This window comes from Nothobranchius furzeri, chromosome 14, assembly GCF_043380555.1.
Source record: "Nothobranchius furzeri strain GRZ-AD chromosome 14, NfurGRZ-RIMD1, whole genome shotgun sequence".
Classification (NCBI taxonomy): domain Eukaryota; kingdom Metazoa; phylum Chordata; class Actinopteri; order Cyprinodontiformes; family Nothobranchiidae; genus Nothobranchius; species Nothobranchius furzeri.
Window position 1 is genome coordinate 20,811,778 of NC_091754.1, and position 18,429 is coordinate 20,830,206.

Consider the following 18,429-nt stretch of genomic DNA (forward strand, 5'->3'; position numbering starts at 1 on the left):
AGTGTTACTGCCACACCTTATTTGAATAAAAGTGGGAAAATATTATTGTTTCTGTATTTTGTTGAGCTAAACTGTTTTATGTTATCATGAAATGACCCTGCCTATGTCTTTTCTTTAAATCCTAATTATTTTTGTGGATTACAACCTTAATAGGCGATCAAAAAAACATGAACTGTTGTAAAATACACTGTAGGTAATAGGATTTACTTAACCATGTTGCTTAAGGGGAGTATGGGGTACCAGGCCCTCTGATACAGGCTGTCAGGTTCCTGTTTGACCCATGTCAAAGCTTGGTCCACTTTTCTGGCAGTAAATTGGGCTCGTTCACTGTGGACTCCACCAAGGCTGCCCTTTGTCACTGATTCTGTTATATATATATATATATATATATATATATATATATATATATATATATATATATATATATATATATATATATATATATATATATATATATAACTTATATGGACAGGATTTCTAGGAGCAGTCAAGGTGTTGATGGGATCTATTTTGGTGTCCTAAGGATTGGGTCTCTGCTTTTTGCAGGGGATGTGGTCCTGTTGGCTTCATCATGCAGTGATCTCCAGTTTTCGCTGGAGCGGTTTGCAGCCGAGTGTGAAGCGGCTGCAATGAGAATCGGCTCCTCTAAATCCCAGACCATGGTCTTGAATTGGAAAAGGGAGCAATGCCTTCTCCAGCTCAGGGACAAGGTCCAGCCTCAAGTGGAGGAGTTTAAGTATCCAGGGGTCTTGTTCATGAGTGAGGGAAAGCTGGAGCGTGAGATCAACAGGCGGATTGGTGCGGCATCTTCAGTGACGCGGGCGTTGTACCGGTCTGTCGTGGTGAAGAGAGAGCCCAGCCAGAAGGCAGAGCTCTCGGTTTACCGGTCGATCTACGTTCCTACCCTCACCTATATGGTCACGAGCTTTGGGTAGTGACTAAAAAAACAAGATTGCGGGAACAAGAGGCCGAAATGAGTTTTCTTCATTAGGTGGCTGGGCTCTCCTGTAGAGATACTATGAGAGGCTTGGTCATCTGGGGCTCAGAGTAGAACTGCTGCTCCCCCACATCGAGAGGAGCCCATTGAGGAGGCTCGGGCATCTGGTCAGGATGCCTCCATGGTGAGGTTTTGCGGGCACGTCCAACCAGGAGGAGACCTAATGGAAGACCCAGTACACATTGGAGGGACTATGTTTCTCGCCTGGCCAGGGAACGCCTTAGGATTCCCACGGAGGAGCTGGCCCAAGCGGCTGAGGACAGGAAAGTCTGGGCCTCTCTGCTTAGGCTGCTTCCCCCGCGACCTGGCCCTGGATAAGCAGCTGAAAATGGATGGATGGGCATTGCTTAAATGTAAAGAAGAACATACATTTACTTTTAACAAGACATCGTAAAACAAAGTATGATTACATTGAAGCAGCTAGTGGAACAAGTAGACAAAACTTGATTAAATAAATCCAACATTTCATTTTTAGAGCGATTGTTGACCTTTATTATCAGAGGTTATCCTGGTTGAAGCAGATGGAACACATTCACAGTGTGTGGTGTAAGAAATGTGAAATACCAGACTTGGCTGAAATAACTTTTTAATTTAAATTCCTACTTTTCAAACTTTTAGTAATTTTCCAGCAGTCAGTGTAAATAATCCTGTTTGTAAAAAATGTGTTTGCATGCAAACATTACAGCAGGTGCTCCTGCAGACTAAAAGGTGACCAAACAGTTTAGATGTCCTGTTGTGAAAGAGGCTGAAAGATGCAGCCCAAACAGCTTTTCTCACAGTCTTTACATGACCTCCATTTCTGATCATATGATTATTGTTTTGCTGTGTTCTCCGCTCCCGGATTTTTACTGCAAGGATTTGACAACTTGAAAACATTTCTGGAGGCTGTCAGGAAGTTCACAGTGGGGTGCACTGATTTCAGATTGGTGGTTTAGGCTTGTGTGAGTGTATTTGTCAGTTGCACAGAAAAAAAAAAACTCGAGTTTTGGCTCTCATTGGGACCAGGCTGCTTCTTGGTGTTATAGGAGCGATAATCACGCAGGACCAGGGGGTCTCAGGATGTCTTGGCACCGCAACACATGATTCGGCTGAATGGGATGGAAGTTATCAGGGGGGTTTGGGGTGAAAGCGATGACACGGCACATGACACAGACTCTTTATTTCAGTTTGATTTGAGCTGCAGATTGTCTGAAATGATTCAGTCATAAGCACATTTGGCTAAGGGGTCAGCAGCTTCACAGAAAGCAGGTTTATTGGAGAATTTTGGATTTCATTTTGAAAATACCTAGACTGAGTTGGCGGCATTTCTTATCAAATCTTAATACGTATGTGTGTATACATGTATATATGTATGAAATTCTGACGATATGATACGTATCACAATACAGGGGAGACGATACAATGTATCACAATACATTGCGATACTTTCAGTCAGACGTTATTAGTGATTTGATAGGAATATTCAATAAACAGTCCAAACAGATACTTAACATGTTTAACAAGAGGTATCTGAACCGTAATGCAGGGATTTACATTTCAACTATGGAAACAAAACCCATTGCACACTGCTGCCAACTAGTGTTGTTGCATTTGAATTGCACCAAAGGAAAAGAAAACACACAAGTGTTTGCATGTAAATTCTTCCAAAAATGTAGATACACGGCTTTGAATATCGATGTAATGTCACAGGAAAAAATATCACAATTTATTGCTATATTAATATTTTCTTACATCCCTAATATATATGGTAAATGGCCTGTATTTGATATAGCGCCTTCTAGAGTCCTGGAACCCCCCAAGGCGCTTTACAACACAATCAGTCATTCACCCATTCACACACACATTCACACACTGGTGGGGATGAGCTACAATGTAGTCACAGCTGCCCTGGGGCGCACTGACAGAGGCAAGGCTGCCGAGCACTGGCGCCACCGGTCCCTCCGACCACCACCAGCAGGCAAGCTGGGTTAAGTGTCTTGCCCAAGGACACAACGACAGCAACAGACTGAGCGGGGCTCGAACCTGCAACCTTCCGATTATATATATATATTTGACGGGACGGGACTTTGCTTCCAGCCGCAATCATGGAGGTAGGGAACAGGGCTTGAGGTGCAATGCATTTTTACGCCTCTAGGTGGTGCCCTCTGAGATAAAATAGTGATTTCTGCTTTAAGCAGCTAGGTTTAGTGGAATAGTTAACATGACTTGGTTACGTTAAGTCAACATTTCATTTTTACAGTGTACTCCTTTTAAGTTTGAACCTATTTTTTAACAGTAAACTTAAAACAAAGAAATTTGATGCCACTGAGAGATTTTTTTTTACCAAACAAGATAAATGTAACCTGCTGTGAACAAGATTAAAGAAAACCCATCTCATATTTTATTTCTCTTGCATCAGGAGGAAATTGGATTTTTCGTGTGTTTTCAAGTTTTTTTCTCCCAACACTGACAGACAGAGGGATGCCATGTTTACAGTGGAAAACTCTAATGGTTTAATGCACTCCACAATACTGTCACCCCTAAGTTCTGCAGAATAAAATGTCCTTTTGAACATGAAAGAAAAGCAAAGAACAAAATTATTCCTCGAGCTTTCTATCAAGCCTCTGCATTCATGGCAAAGTCGAAAGGGCATGTCAGTCTCGCTGCCTCGGAGAGAGGTAATTATCCTTTTCCTGTCAGGGAACAACAAATGATAGCCAGAGATGGGGGTGCATTTTCAGGAGATAAAATTTGTCAATAGGAAGAAGAAGGGGGTTTAATTTCTGGCAGCTGCACATCTACCTTTATCATGATTTTTTATATTTTTTGTGGTCATTTAATGTTTTGTCTCTCTGTTCATGAGGACTAGCTCAGTGCCGTGCTGTTTGTTTATGTCTGTGAGCTGCTGAGGGTGTATTTATGTGCCCCTGCATTAACATACCTATTTATAGTCCTTCACTTTCTTACAGTCATCTTTTTTTCTGTTGTGACCATTTCACAGATTATATATTGTCCAAGTAATTTCCCTTTCAGCATCTGTGTTTTTTCCTTTCAGAAAAAGGCAGTGAATGGAGGGAAAATTATCACAATTACTCATATAATTGAGCCGTCTTTGTAGCAAGTGCGGCTCCGGTAGCCCCCTTTTTCCATCAGCCAAAATGGTTTCATTATATGGGTTTTTCATATTCCCTGACACAGGGCTCTGCTGAGGGCCTGGCGCGTGGATGAGATGCAGGATGAACAGAGCGAATCATTAAGGTCACAGTAGGAATAATTATCCCAGCTATGGAAAGAGCATCTACAGCCTTTTTCTCCCCCGGCACAAATGCAATGTCCACGGCTTTTAGTCACAAAGAACTTTGTTACAAATGGAGCTTCCACCTTCTACTTATACAAAGAAGAGAGGGGGAGAGCAAGACTTGTATCAACATGACAATTTTCCATCATTAAGACTAATGACAGGCACAGACTGTGGGGATCAAGGGGAGCACAAAAAAGAGAGGCACATTCAGGTGTTGGCTGAGTGCTGACCTCCTTCCTGTCTTTGTTGGAGACTTAACTCTTAACAAAAACTAGAAAGGGTTTCAGACTAAAGGCGCAGTGGCAGCTGAACGTCAAGCAGCCCCTCTCTCCATGGGCAAATGACTTAATTGCCAAATTTGCATGTTTTCCATTTGCTGGGAAATTAATTCAATAAGACCTGCATGTAAAGATGTTTAATCAATCATTGTTTTCGTGAAATAATCCCTCCACCTTACATTATTCCAACAACCCATCAGACCTCCCTGAAAACGGATACTTTATGCATTTTGGCCTTATTTTCTGATGACTTTGAGCAGATCTGTAGTGAACAGGCGGGGGGGATGCAGCGTGTATTTGTGACACTAGTTTCTTTTACAGTTTAGCTGAATTAAGTAAAAGCCATATTTTTCCAAGTCCTTTCTCCCGCTGCCTTCACTCAGGTAATTGGTCATTTTGCAGCCAATTTTGGGCAGCTTGGATGCTTGCTGCCATGGCCTGACCCCTGCTGCTGCTGTAATGGGGGACAGCATTTCTACCAGTTCACTGGGGGCTTTTTCCACACCGCGACCCCTGCTTTCTGAGGAGAAAGCACCTCTGAACACTGAAATGGAAAAGAGAGTTGAAGTGCAACTTTGAAGGCTTTTTTCCCCTCTCTGTTTTTAGCCTTTTGTCAGTCAGATGGTTTTGGGTTAATCATGTCGGATAATGATCACTTTTAACGTTTACAAAGGAGACATGCTGTAAGAGATACAGACACTGGGATTTCATTAATGTTCCAGAGAAAAAAATGGTTGAAAACAAAACAAATGTGCAGATAAAAAAAAAACTTCTATATTTCACAAGGTTCAGCAGAAGCTGAGAGTTTGTCCACAGAGCAGAAACACATTTGGACCTTCAGCAGGCTGGACGGGATGGGGTTAAAGGTGGAGCAGGGTCTGGTGGAGACATCAAGGCCTAAACAAACAAACAAAAATAACACGAATTATCCGCAAAAACATCATTTCATTAGTTCATCTATAAATAAAACACTAAGAAAATATATTTTAATGACTGTTTGCTGCTAAAACACATTATTTGTTTAATTTGTTTTAACTTAAATAATGCCCACCCCAAAAAATTGATGGAAAAAAATCTTTGTAATAAAATTATAGAACAAAATTTGTCATTATGTTATAATTATTAAAATTGTTGTTACCACACATTACCACCTTGGGTGTGAATGGGTGAATGACTGACTGTAATGTAAAGCACCTTGGGGGGCTCTGAAACTCTAAGTGCATTATAACTACAGGCCATTTCCAACAACAACAACAACAACAACAATAATAATAATAATAATAATAATAACAACAATAACAATAATAACAACAACAACAGCAACAATAATAATAATAGCATTATTTAAATGTTTATTAGTTTCATTCATTTTGTTGCATTTCATATTATTTAAGTGTATCACTCTGTTTGGTTAAGCACAGCTTTAGGGAGAATTAGAAATAATTTTGATCAAAACCTCAAAGCCGAACACATTTTAAATATAATGTTTATTGTTTATCTGTATCAAGATTCACAATTTTAAAAATATATTTTATTGAAATGGGATCTCAGACATCATTCATATTGGCTAAAGAACATTAGAAATAAAAAAGAATATATTTACCCTCATAATCCTATAAAAAGTCACAAACCTGAGATGAACAACTAAACTTATAAAATAAAAATTAAATTGTCTTTCTACATTTTTCATTTAGAGTTGCAGGAAAGTAGAATTCATTTTTTCCACGTGACCCCGCTGACCTTTCAGACACAGATCAACAGAACAATGTTGTTTATCAGATCTTCTTCTTCTTCTATGTTTATACATAACTCAGCAAACAAAATCAATTCACATTTTGATGCCACATTGAACATGAAAATAGATACTGAATTGAGTTAATTGTGGCGCATCTAGTTTGCGTTCATTGACGCCGCAAATTACAGGATGGCAGCGCGCAGCCAAGCCAAGAGACGCTGCAGAACAAAAGGTAATTTTACTTGTCTGATCCGCTGCTTTTAAAACGTGAAACACAAGCTTCGTAGTTTGACATTTCTGCTGCTAGTCACTCACCAAATTACACTCGGATTTGTAGCTGAGCCGATGCAGCAGCGATGGCCATTACGCCGTTAGGGAAAAGAGGAGCTACTCGTGGAAGGAGTAATTATATTTTGGGGAGATCTGAGACATTTATGTTGCGTGATATTTAACATGTGCGGCAGAATAAACGAAAAGTTAATTTGAATATTCCAATTTTGGTTATAAATTTCAATAATCTTGATAATTAAAGAAGTTAAAATAAAAGCTATATGATGCAATAATGACAGCTCTCCATCTAGTGACACTAATTAATCGTGGCCTCATTCTTGCAGAGCGCACGGAGATGCGCCTTTACGCGGCACCTTTACGCAACACGCGGCCACAGCAGCTCACCGCAGATCTGTCCAGATACTTGGCAGTGTTGCAGCAGACTAGGGCTTCCTATCGCCAGACTGAAATGAAGTCGGTGACATGTTGGCCCGTTTTTGCTCCCCTCCCTCCACCGCCTGCCTCTCCACCTCTGCACTAACCCTCAGGTGAAGAGCAGCAGGTGTTAAAACACCCTCAGCCACAGAGCTACTCACTCCTAATGAGCCCTGCCTCCGCGCTCCAGCCATGCATGGAGGACTTTATTTTTAGTGTGGCTTGTTAAAGTCTTGCTGCTGCAGGAAGCGCTGCTGTGGCCTGCGCTGCCCTCCTGCAGGAGAGTCAAATTATTAATGACACTGGTGTTGTTATCACGTGTCTGCTTCATCCTAATGACGCAGAGGAGGCTTGAGAAAATCCCTCTACTATTACTTTATGGGTGATAAACTAAACATTTAGCAGAAAACATCAAAATAAGCCTGATTCCTGCAGGAAAGCTTCAAATGAGCTCACCTCTAATTTTGCTACTATTAGCAGCACACTCATGCTTCTGTTATCATTATTTTTGCATGCTTTTTTTCAAATTCCGCCTCAATTCTGCTAATGGTTTAGTTCGCAGCCGTCTGTAGATACTATAATCGTGGGAAAATAATGACAGTTATCAGTCGCACCCACCAAGTACCCATAAAAAATCTGTCCTCTGTTCTGGAAGATGATAATTATTGGTTGTACTACCATTATCGTTGTCGTTGTTGATAGAGGAAATCTTGAGGCATTTTTTTCCACCAAAGTAATTCCAGAGAAATCACTTTAAATTGGCCTATTTTAGGAGGGGACAAGGGACCAGCTTTTTCCGTTATAGCCTAATATTTCACAGAAATCTTTAAATCCAGGCATCCGCAGCCACCAAGGCGCATTGTGGCACACACGGCGTGATGTCAGCTGCCTGCATTTTACAACAATTTTCTTTTACAGACTTGCAAGAGCAGTTTTCACTTCAATTATGCAATTACTCTGATAATCGCAGTGAGGGAATTTAACTGCCTTTAATTTGTCATTCAGGTGGAGATGATGGAGGGACTGCGGATGGAGCAGCTCGGATGTGTTTCTGCTCCGCGGAGAGAGAAAAGCTGCAGTCTGCAGGAGAATCCTGATGGCACGAGGACATCCTGGAGACTTTCTTCTGCTTTGAGAGGAAGCATGCTGCAGAGGATGTTTGACCCCGGACTTATCTGCTTCTCATCCATCATGTAATTATTTGATTTGTTTTTAATGCATTGTTGGATTTAAGATTGCAAGGTTTAGTTTGCATGAATTTGCACATCAACTTTTGAAGAAATAGAGCAGATTTAAGTTCAAATGAACCAAAAATTAACTTTTTTTTGACAAATTCAAGAGTTAGAACTGAAATGTGCATGAAAATGTTCATGAAACAAGCATTTATGGATTAAAACGCATTAAATTCAACAGATTTACATTTGAAAAGCATTTTTAAAATGCTTATAAATCAATTAATTTAGGTGACTTTAATTGCGCGCAACGAAAAATTAGTAAATTGTGAATAATTGATCCTATTTAATGTTTGTACAAATGTTTTAGATATTTTTATTATCTTTCAAGGCCTGAAGCCCCGACCTGCATGCTTCCAGGTGTAACTGAGACTTCTACGTGTTAAATACATGACTAATTACAGACCTACTTATGAAAATTGAAAGCTAGTGGTATGCTAATGTGCGGCTTCCTCCTGATGGCGCATAATCAACGACAAAAAGAAGCTTTAATTAAACTGGCCACCAGACAAAGCAGCTGGAACCAGGATGAAAATGTTGTTTTAACTCCAAGAAGAAACTTTTTGTGAAACCAGGAATAAAAAGAAATTCACAGAAATTCACTTGGCGTGTCAAAAGGAGACCTGAGGTTTTGTGGTTTTTACTTGACTTTATCAGGTTCTTCGGACCCAGCCCCACCGTCACCAATCGGCTTCTCTCTTGGAGAAAGTGGACCAATCAGTGACAGTCTTCGATGAATATTCATGAGTCCGAGATTCAAACCTTTGAGCGAGTTTGTCTTGCTCCACAGCATCACTCCAGGGACTTTTCACAGACACAAACTACATTTTCTTATGAATGGAACGAGAAAAAACCAGTGCGGCTTAAATTGGGACCCGTCCTTCATCGAGATCATTGGAGGAAAACAACAAAAGCGAGACGAAGGGAACCGCCAGAAGAGATGACAATGACTACGATTCCAGAAGGTCTTAATAGCCCTGCCTCGGGAAAAGCAGTTTTCATGGAGTTTGGACCCCCGAGTCAACAAATGTCGCCTTCCTCCATGTCTCACGGACACTATCCCATGCACTGTTTACATTCTTCAGGTCACGCGCAGCACGACAGCTACAGTCCAGCCTCGTCGTTCCCCAGATCTTTAGGTTATCCATACGTGAACTCCGTCGGCAGCCATCCCACCAGTCCTTATCTGAGTACAGTACAGAGTTACCAGAACAGCTCGGGGCTCACGCAGACACGACTGGAGGACACAGGTATGTGTGAGACACCACTTTTGTCTCCTAAATATCGAATTTCTATGTTCGTTTCGCTGCGTGGATTAAAAAAGCGCGCCAGATGTGGAATTACGCGCGGCAATTATTTATTGCGTAACACTATAAACAATGTATACAATTAAGTGTAATTATACTTAAAGTAGAGGCTGTTAAACTTGTGCTGGAGTATCCGTTGCAGCTGCCTCCTCACATTTTGTGTTGCATTATCTCCCATCAGCGCCAGAACCCGAGAAGAACACGGTGGTGGAAGGCGGAGAGGTGCGATTCAACGGGAAAGGGAAAAAGATCAGGAAACCAAGGACTATTTATTCCAGTTTACAGCTACAAGCTCTGAACAGGAGGTTTCAACAGACTCAGTATTTGGCTTTGCCGGAGAGAGCTGAGCTCGCGGCGTCGCTGGGTCTCACTCAGACGCAGGTAAGTGTGTGAAACTCACAAATAGCTTCACACTGCAGCGGCTGCATTTCCACATTATTATTATTATCATTATTATTATTATTATTATTATTATTATTATTATTATTATTATTATTATTATTATTGTTATTATTATTATTATTATTGTTGTCGTTGTTGTTGTTGTTGCGTTTTTAAGGCACTTGTACAATTTACGCATGTGTAAAGCGCGCGTAAATTGTGCGTAAAAACAACATTTCTCCTGAAATAAAAATTCTTTGTCTCCGCAGGTTAAAATCTGGTTTCAGAATAAACGCTCCAAGTTCAAGAAACTGATGAAACAAGGTGGCAGCACGATTGACACCAACGTTTTAGCCACCGGACGTGGACTTTCGAGCGGTTCTCCTTCGGTGGCACCTGTTTGGACCTCGCCGGCCACCGTGAAGACGCCCGTGGGCACAACCGGATCCTACATCCCCAGCTACACCTCGTGGTATCCAACCACACACCAAGAGTCTATGCAACAGTCACAGCTGATGTGAACAGAGACTGGAGCGTCATGGATGGGCCCTGCAGCCTGCCGCATTTGATGCGCGGCTCCGCATTTTGTTGATGCTCGACAATAAAAACAGGAGAACTGCCGCCGCATCCTGTGAGCTGACACCGAGGCCTCCCCAGACTGGATAATGACAAAGCAGAGGCAGGAGACGCAGAAAGAGGGGGGGAAAGGCGCAAATGCATCCAAGGCATCGAGAGCTGAATCAAAAAGACAAAAAAGAGAAATTATTTTAGCTGCTGACTGCTTTCATGTCAGATGATTTCTTCTAATTCTGATTTGTGTGAAGAATCCAGCTGTTGATCTGCAAACGCGGGTTTTGTTTGCGCCAGATGTTGGGTCTGAAGGTGACGCTGAGCTAAAACAGAAAAAGGCCAATCAGACCGCAGCAGCGGGTCTTTAACCAAATAACAGATTCCAAATTCCACATCATCAATATGCCTCACGTCGCTTTACATTGTTTTACGTGTTTGTTATTTAAGTTAATTTATTTAGACTGTTCTGTTTAGTCTGTGTTGATTTTGTAAGATGAGAACAACACAGTTGTTTCTGCTGCACTAAAGCTTTTCTATGCCGCGCCCGGATGTTGTGAAAAAAATGTAACAGATGGATTCGCTGCTTTCAAACGAACAAAGAGATAAAAATCCCACGAAGAAGAGCAGCCGATTTGTCACTGTACTTTGTACATAATTTCTGGATTTGTTAAATTTTTTGTTTATTTTTTTGTGCTGTATTCTGGCTGTGAAACAGGATTTTAGGTTTCTGTGTACTCGTCCAGATGTTGTTTAGTCCATCATTAGAAAATATTTAGTTTTGTATTGATCACTTTAATTTATTTATCTGTTTCTGGAGTTTATGTACAGAAAAAAGTGCTAAGTTTCAAAAGCAGTAAAAACGATTTAAATGAAGCGCGCGGTGTGTGATTCAGTCTATCCCTTCATCCCTCCTTTTGTTTCCTGTCCTCCTGCAGCTTTAATGCGAGCTGACACAAAGCATGCTGGAGCAGACACCATGTGAGCGCGAGCCTGTGTGAGCAAAAAAAATATATATATATGATGGTCATGTATAACAATCAGCCATACATGGGTTTGTGCTGCTCCTTCAGTGGTTACAGATGTGCTCCAGCTGCAGACGTGACCTTTAGACAAACCAGATTTTGAAATAGTTTAACACATTTACGCTCATCTAGGCTGCAGGATAATTTTAAGACAAATCAAAAATGATAGATGCAGCATTTATGTTGCAGAAGTTGGTTTGCTATTGATAAATTAAGTGTGAAATGAATGTAAAATTGCACAGGAAGATGCATGATGCATGCAGATGGAAGATTTTAAACACTTCTGAATTTATTTAAAACACCTTAAATGTGTTTTTAAGTATATCAATGCAGACATTTTTCAAAGGAGAAAATGTGCGCATTTCCTATAATTAATAACACCCATTTGATGCATTTTGCGTGTTTGATTAGACTTTTAAGAGTAAAACGGCTCAAAATCTGTAAATTGTGTGGAGTTAAGAAATTAAAACTGTGAAAGAATTTTAAAAGCAGCATATTCGCGTTTTTAATGTTAACATTTTTCCGAGCTTTTCCTGTTCCCACAGCTTTATTAAGCGATTTTACAAAGTATTGTGTCACATTAGATACAGTTAATTATTATTATTAGTTGCAAAATGCTATAAAATAGGCTTTAGCCTCGTTTATTTCTCTCTCTCTCTCTTTCTTCCATTGTTGCTTTAATAACTTTCTTTTTGAGAGCTTCTATATGCGTTCAGACCCATTAAAGCAACCCTGAGGAGGCAGAGCTGCAGCTTAAATCTGCCTACCTTTAGTCCCAGAAAAGGCGCAGCTGCACACCCAAGAGGGTCAGTGTTATTTCGCTGTATTCTCTCCTTGATTATACGAGTTGAGCCCATCAAACCCGGTATAATTACAGTAATTTTGCCCTTATTTATTCTAATGCAGTTTCCTATCTCTGAGGTAATTATGAGCAATTTTTTTCCCGCACCGAGGATCTTTCTGCCTTAACAAAAGAGATGGTGCTCTGAAGGAACATTTCTGCAGCAAAGAGAGAAAGAGAGAGAGAGAGAGGGAGAAATAGGTGAGCTGCCATTTTGTCACCGTTCCCTTTAGATTTAGCCTATGCATGAGGCTGACAAATTGCTTGCAGGTGTACATCACCAAGTTGTCAATGGCTTGAAGATTAGGAAGGCACAAAGTGAGAAAAACGATTTTCTTTTGCACAAAAAGATCCTTATTTGCAATAAAAACCTTAAAAATGAATTTACTATTAAGATTCCGTTTAATATCATCAAACGTGACACAAGCTAAGTTAATAGTGATGAAGGAAATTAATCACACAATTTCTTGTGATGTTAAACGTGTTCCAGTGTAAGAAGAAATAAAACATCCAGCACGCACCTTTCTACTCCAAATGGAAGCTCCATATTGGGATAATGGTTTGCAGGAATCGGAGGTGCAGAAGCATCCTGCTGCAGGAGAGAAAAGTCTCTTAAATCCCACAAAACGCGTCTCCATGTGTCGGTCCGAGCTATAGCTGCAGAGTTCAGAATATGACTGCAAATCTCTGCTTTATTTCCCTCTTTTTATAGCTGATGGGGGGAAAATTTTTAGATTATTAGCATAAATGTTTACTCCTCATTACGCTGATGACATTGTGCACTCGAGATCTTGGTAATCTTTGGGGGAAATTATGAGTAATTTTTTAAAATTTAAAGCAGCAGTTACCATGCAATTCAGGCTAATTCCGCGTAGGCTCCACACGGATAATTATCGTTGAGTCAAGATGTTAGGCTTAAAAACTATGCATTGATATTCCCCGTTTATTATGTACATACAACTTTGACAATGTTGATGCTTGAAATAGCGGGAAATGGTCTTGTGTAAAAAATTACACCCCATATTAGGACATCTGAAATTGCGAAGAATTATATAGTAATTGCAGGCTTTCAGATTTGAAAGCCAGAAATGCTCCAACCAGAGTAAATGTGGATGAAATTACAGATCAGGGTTTAAATGAGGATAGGGGGTATGGCATTTAAGATGCCTGCAGAAATGCAGAAAAACTGCAAACCACAACAGCTCTAAAATAACTTTATGAGAATAAACCCACAGCAGGATTGACAGTTAATTGAATTATTAAAGATACAATAATGCCTGCAGCACTTGGGCACCGGCTGCATGCCTGAGGGAGGGTCTGACACTGTCAGCCCACACATCATGCAGATAAAGCAGACATGCAGCAGTCCTAACTACGATCTTACTTTTCATGGCCTGTGGCCGTTTTTGTTTTAAATTAGAAAAGTGCGCAAAAATACGCGTCCCCGCAGACGGAGTCATAATAAGTCAGTCTGGATAATTTGAAATAAATACATGTTTCATAATAGGTTGATATGTGTGTTTTGCTGGTTTTGGACGCGCGCCTCTTTTCTCCACCTGAATAATGTGGGTCAACCTGCGCGTCTTCAGAGATCAGAGGCCTGTTGTGAGGGAAGTGTCTGTATGATGGTCTGCTTAGCTCCAGGCTGGATTGGATCTCGTTCCCGTCTCATTTTTCCACCTCGCTCTTGTTAAGCTGAGTTCATAAAACGTCTGGAAAACGGTTGTCTGACTCCACGGAGTCTGAGGAGCCACCCACCCTCATGTCCTCCCTCACCCCCACCACCACCTCTGCATGCCGGAGCGTGTTGCGCTCTTTCTGTTTCTCCTTGTGCGTAAAACCCGACAGCTCAGGCATCCCAAACCTCAGAATTTTATCATGAAATATATATTTGTGTTTCTTTCACTTCCTTTTTTTATATTCCTCAAAAATATTTCAAAATGTTGAAAAAGCAAAGTATTTCTCACATTTTTTAAAATTATAGCAAATAATAACAAAGTCAAACTCATAAAATCACAGAAAACATTTTATTTAAATAACGTCTGGTCATATGGAAACACTGCTAAAATAAATAAGACAAGGAAAAAATACAATTAAATGGAATACACACGAAATCAGAGAGTGGGACAATCAGTAGCTTGTACGGTGGTCAACATGGGCTGTGTAAAGGCTGTGGTGGAATATTTACAAACGTGAATCCAGACTCTTATTATATTCAAACCAACTATATGAGGACTGAATAAAGATGAGCAGTTCGCTTTTTGTTCTGCACAACAAAATGAGGTCATATTGAAAAAGGCACGATACAGTTAACTTGTGCTACATCTGGTTATCCTGAAGTCAATGTTTCGTTTTGCAGGAATGGCAGAAAAAGTGACGTCTGCGCAAGCTTACGCGCACGCACGCTGTGATTGCTTTGGGTAAACAGTGGTTCATCCATTCCTCACATAAACAAAATAAATAAATACAAAAATAACTGTAGAAATCTGCGTCTATCACGTGCCAAACGTGAGTAAGAACCTGTTTCATTCCATCGGTTTTTCTAGATTTTTGTGCGCAAAAGCCCACAAGGTCTAAAAATGAAGGTGTTGGCATGACTTATTTTTATTATTTTCAACAATACTGTCCAATTTAGACCCTCGTTTTTGTTTCTTCACTTCAGAATATCGTCCCAGCGCTTATGGCTGAGTTGTGGTGGTGCTGGACCAGAGGAGGCTGGAGATGCGTCGTAGAGTTCGTGGTTGAATACCAGGAGTAGTTTGCCAAAAACGACGAAGGCGCAGTCGTGTTGGAAGGGCTGGTGCTATGAGGTAAACTCGAGTTGACACTGTTCATTCTTTGAGTCTGTGGAAAGTCCCAGGAAGTAGTTGGCGGAGACGTGCAAGGAGGAGATTCGCTGGAAGTAACATGCTGCTCCGGGGGGATTTCTCCGCTTTTCCACAGCTTTTTGAACTTGGAGCGGCGGTTTTGGAACCAGATTTTGACCTGAAACAAAAACAGATTAAACACTGATAACTGATATTCAGTCCAAAAGAAAATCACGCTCCAGCTCCAGTCAGAAAGCTGATGTCTGACAGCTAACGAAGGCGAGTTCTAGATGTACCCACCTGTGTTTGCGTAAGGCCCAGCGAGGCGGCCAGCTCGGCCCGTTCTGGCAGAGCCAAGTACTGCGTCTTTTGAAACCTCCGTTGCAGTGCAGCCAGTTGGAAGCTGGAATAAATGGTTCGAGGTTTCCTGACCTTCTTTGGTTTTCCATTAACCATCCGGATTTCTGGCTCGCTCTCTTCTTTCTCTGAGGGAAACAGTCAAATGCAATTAAAGTTACGCGCTGAGCATTTAGCATTTTTTCCGGCTGCAGTTCTTTGCTGAAATGTGGCTGCACCGCCGAAAAAACAAAAAATTCTTAAACTTCTCAGATGAAGTCAACATTTGACATTTGAGGCAAATAAAAAGATGTTTTTCGCGCATTTACGCACGGAAAATGAAATGCAATGCAACCCATTTTCATCAGGGTTTTCACTTTCCAAACACTGTGCAAGCTTGTAAAAATATTAATTTTGTGCCGTGAAACAGTTAACAAACAAAAGCGTAAATTTCTCCACACTTTGATGTAAAGCTCACCTGTTTCGGCTGGAGTTGGAGAGGGGTTGGAGCCATAAGAGCTGTACGCACCATACGAGGAGTTGTAACCTAAGTCGAAAGACTTTGCGTTGTATGGCACCGAGCCCGCCGCGCTGCCGTGGTACTGGTAGGAGCTGAGCTGCCCGAATGGGGACCCGGCGCAGTGCCCGGGCTGCTGGCTGTTGTAAAAGCTGCTGTCCGTGGCTGTGGACACCGGCAGAGTCGGAGACTCCTGCGATTTGTGCAAGCTGTGGTAACTGTTTGAGGTAATCTGGTTCGAATGCATATCAGTGTTTAAGTTCTCAAACACCCCAGTCATCTTGAGTGCGGAGCAGCCTGGAAACCTATGCGCAAAAATAAAGAAAAAAATAATGAAAAACTAAACCGCCAAAACACGACTCAGGAGATCTGGACTTTTTTTGTGAGTCAAAACGCATCCCCCGTGCAACACTGAGGCAAAATCAGCGGAAGGTGTGTCCCCCTCGCAGTGGCCTGTGATTATCTGCCACGGTCGGTGGTGGGAGCGCATTTATGTGAGAGTGAGAGGGAGCGATGCTGAGTCTCAGGCAACCAATGAGTAAGGGCTGCACGACTGACTACTCCCCACGCCACCCACTATTATTTGCTCAGGTCTGTCTTTTCCGGTTGTCTCCCGACAGTTTTTAATCAAAACATTTCCAAAAAATAAAATAATAATAAAATAAATAAATAAAAATCGGAGCCGATTAAATTCAAGCTGATTTGGATCAATTGTGCCACCTATACGCGCGCGCTCAGGCGCAAACGGAAGATCAAATGTAATCAAAATAACCAAGAAAATCTACTTACTGGTGCAGGTTGCTTTTTCAGATTTCACTTTATCTGATTAAAAAACGTGTAGAACCGTTTTGATTGTTTTGTTGTGAAGTTTAATATAAACCCCAAATCAGCGTCAGTGTTGAATTAGTCAGGAGAAATCACAGAAACAGATAAAAAATGATGCTGAAACAAAGTCACTGTTCATGATGCTGGAGGTGAAGGTTGGAGAGCACAAAGTTACGCTACGGTGCCCCCATGTGGTCAACGCACGTTACGCACTCAACATTTTAAGCTTTCTTGCGCGCATTTGGCACACTTACTGCCAAACCAGCACATTTCCCAGTATTTATTAAACACATGATGGTTTAATTTAATTTAATTCTTCTGTAGAGGTGCACGCGAGTTCTGTTGGGAACGTTTTTTGCATCTTTTGCCACAAAATTGCTGCACTTTTTTTTTTACTAAAATCTCTGATGGTCTTTTTTTTCAAGAGTTGTAATTTATGAGAGTAAAGTTCAACGTAATGACTATTTCAATAATTATCATAGTTCAATTTTATTCTTTTCCAGTTTGCAGGAGGCTCCTGACAGCCAGATTATCTCTTTTTAACTCTTATCAGTGACTCATATAGTTTTGATTTTATTCTTAGTTTTTTTTGGGTAAATTATTAAAAAATGTAAAGTTACAACAAGAAATTGACACAGCTGTGAAGCACTCTGTGATTCTCTTTCTGTGATGAGTGCTGTATGAGTAACATTTACATATTCAGACACCGGAGGACAGCAAATCCCTATCTTCCCTTTTCTAAAGGCTGTTGGAAACCTGAGTGTTGTTCTGTTTACTGCCAGCAGAGGGCGCACGTTCCCATTTCTTTCGAAGCCACCACACGTAGTGTTTGGAGGAATTTAGAGGAAGGGAACTCTTTAAACTTCATACTCCAGTTCCTTCTTCTCCTTCTACTCCTCCTCCATAATATTGATTTTCCCAAGGGGAGAAAAATGAAAGATTAATATTTTTAAGGCTTAATTAATCTAAGAAGTCAGAAGCTAGAACACTAATTTAAATTTTCAATGGCCCTAATCTTCCTCCATAAGAAGCTCTGTAGGTTTAAACTCTAAACTTAATGTACATTTAAAATCTGATGAAACCAAAAGTTTTCCTCTCTTTCCTGGAGAGTTACACATTTTCAGATTTGTTGACAACAATCAGCAAAACTTTGACATCTCACCCAGATGGGCTGATACTTTGACAAACCCATGAGCCAGAAAGCAGAGCTATAATCCAAACTGGGAGAGCCAGAATGTAAAATGGTGAAAACTGATGATAAATCTGCAGCTCTGTGTGATCATTTTGCATCACCCATATCTTACTATAAATCTTTCATTCACAAGATGATAAATACTGAAGACATCACCCAAGATCATACCCTGCTTTAAATAAAGCAGCAGCCCTGAAATAGAGTCTTGTGTTGCAAGGATGAAACTTTCTGTTGCATTAAGATAATTGACGAAGAACAACAACATTTTATTTATTTAGATCTGAGAAGGTGTCATTGAATAGTTGCACATTGTTCAGCCTGCTTGTCAGAAGCTTGCAGCAGGAAGTCTTTGCTCTGGTTTGGGAGGATTCTGTCAGACCAGCCCATTGTTTCCAGAGCTGCTC

At 40.8% G+C, this 18,429-nt stretch overlaps 2 protein-coding genes across 2 annotated transcripts; one reads left to right on the forward strand and one right to left on the reverse strand.

Moving 5' to 3' along the window:
* The first annotated feature begins 8,049 nt into the window (after window positions 1-8,049).
* On the forward strand, window positions 8,050-10,571 carry dlx1a (distal-less homeobox 1a). The gene is made up of 4 exons (XM_015966491.3): window positions 8,050-8,188; window positions 8,885-9,477; window positions 9,716-9,915; window positions 10,185-10,571. Exons 2-4 carry the CDS (start codon window positions 8,961-8,963, stop codon window positions 10,434-10,436), a joined length of 969 nt encoding a protein of 322 aa, XP_015821977.1. The 5' UTR covers window positions 8,050-8,188; window positions 8,885-8,960; the 3' UTR covers window positions 10,437-10,571.
* A 3,785-nt stretch (window positions 10,572-14,356) lies between these two features.
* Window positions 14,357-16,524, reverse strand: dlx2a (distal-less homeobox 2a). Its single transcript, XM_015966490.3, has 3 exons — window positions 15,970-16,524; window positions 15,456-15,640; window positions 14,357-15,333 (listed from the first exon to the last, which is right to left on the reverse strand). The coding sequence occupies exons 1-3, from the start codon at window positions 16,286-16,288 to the stop codon at window positions 15,007-15,009; spliced, it is 831 nt and encodes a 276-aa protein (XP_015821976.1). The 5' UTR covers window positions 16,289-16,524; the 3' UTR covers window positions 14,357-15,006.
* Window positions 16,525-18,429: the final 1,905 nt, after the last annotated feature.

Coding starts and splice junctions, on each gene's coding strand:
- dlx1a (XM_015966491.3), top strand. CDS start 8,961: ATGAATATTCATGAGTCCGAGATTCAAACCTTTGAGCGAGTTTGTCTT. Junction 9,478..9,715: donor GACACGACTGGAGGACACAG/GTATGTGTGAGA, acceptor ATCTCCCATCAG/CGCCAGAACCCGAGAAGAAC. Junction 9,916..10,184: donor TGGGTCTCACTCAGACGCAG/GTAAGTGTGTGA, acceptor TTGTCTCCGCAG/GTTAAAATCTGGTTTCAGAA.
- dlx2a (XM_015966490.3), bottom strand. CDS start 16,288: ATGACTGGGGTGTTTGAGAACTTAAACACTGATATGCATTCGAACCAG. Junction 15,641..15,969: donor TCCAACTCCAGCCGAAACAG/GTGAGCTTTACA, acceptor TGTTTCCCTCAG/AGAAAGAAGAGAGCGAGCCA. Junction 15,334..15,455: donor TGGGCCTTACGCAAACACAG/GTGGGTACATCT, acceptor TTTTTGTTTCAG/GTCAAAATCTGGTTCCAAAA.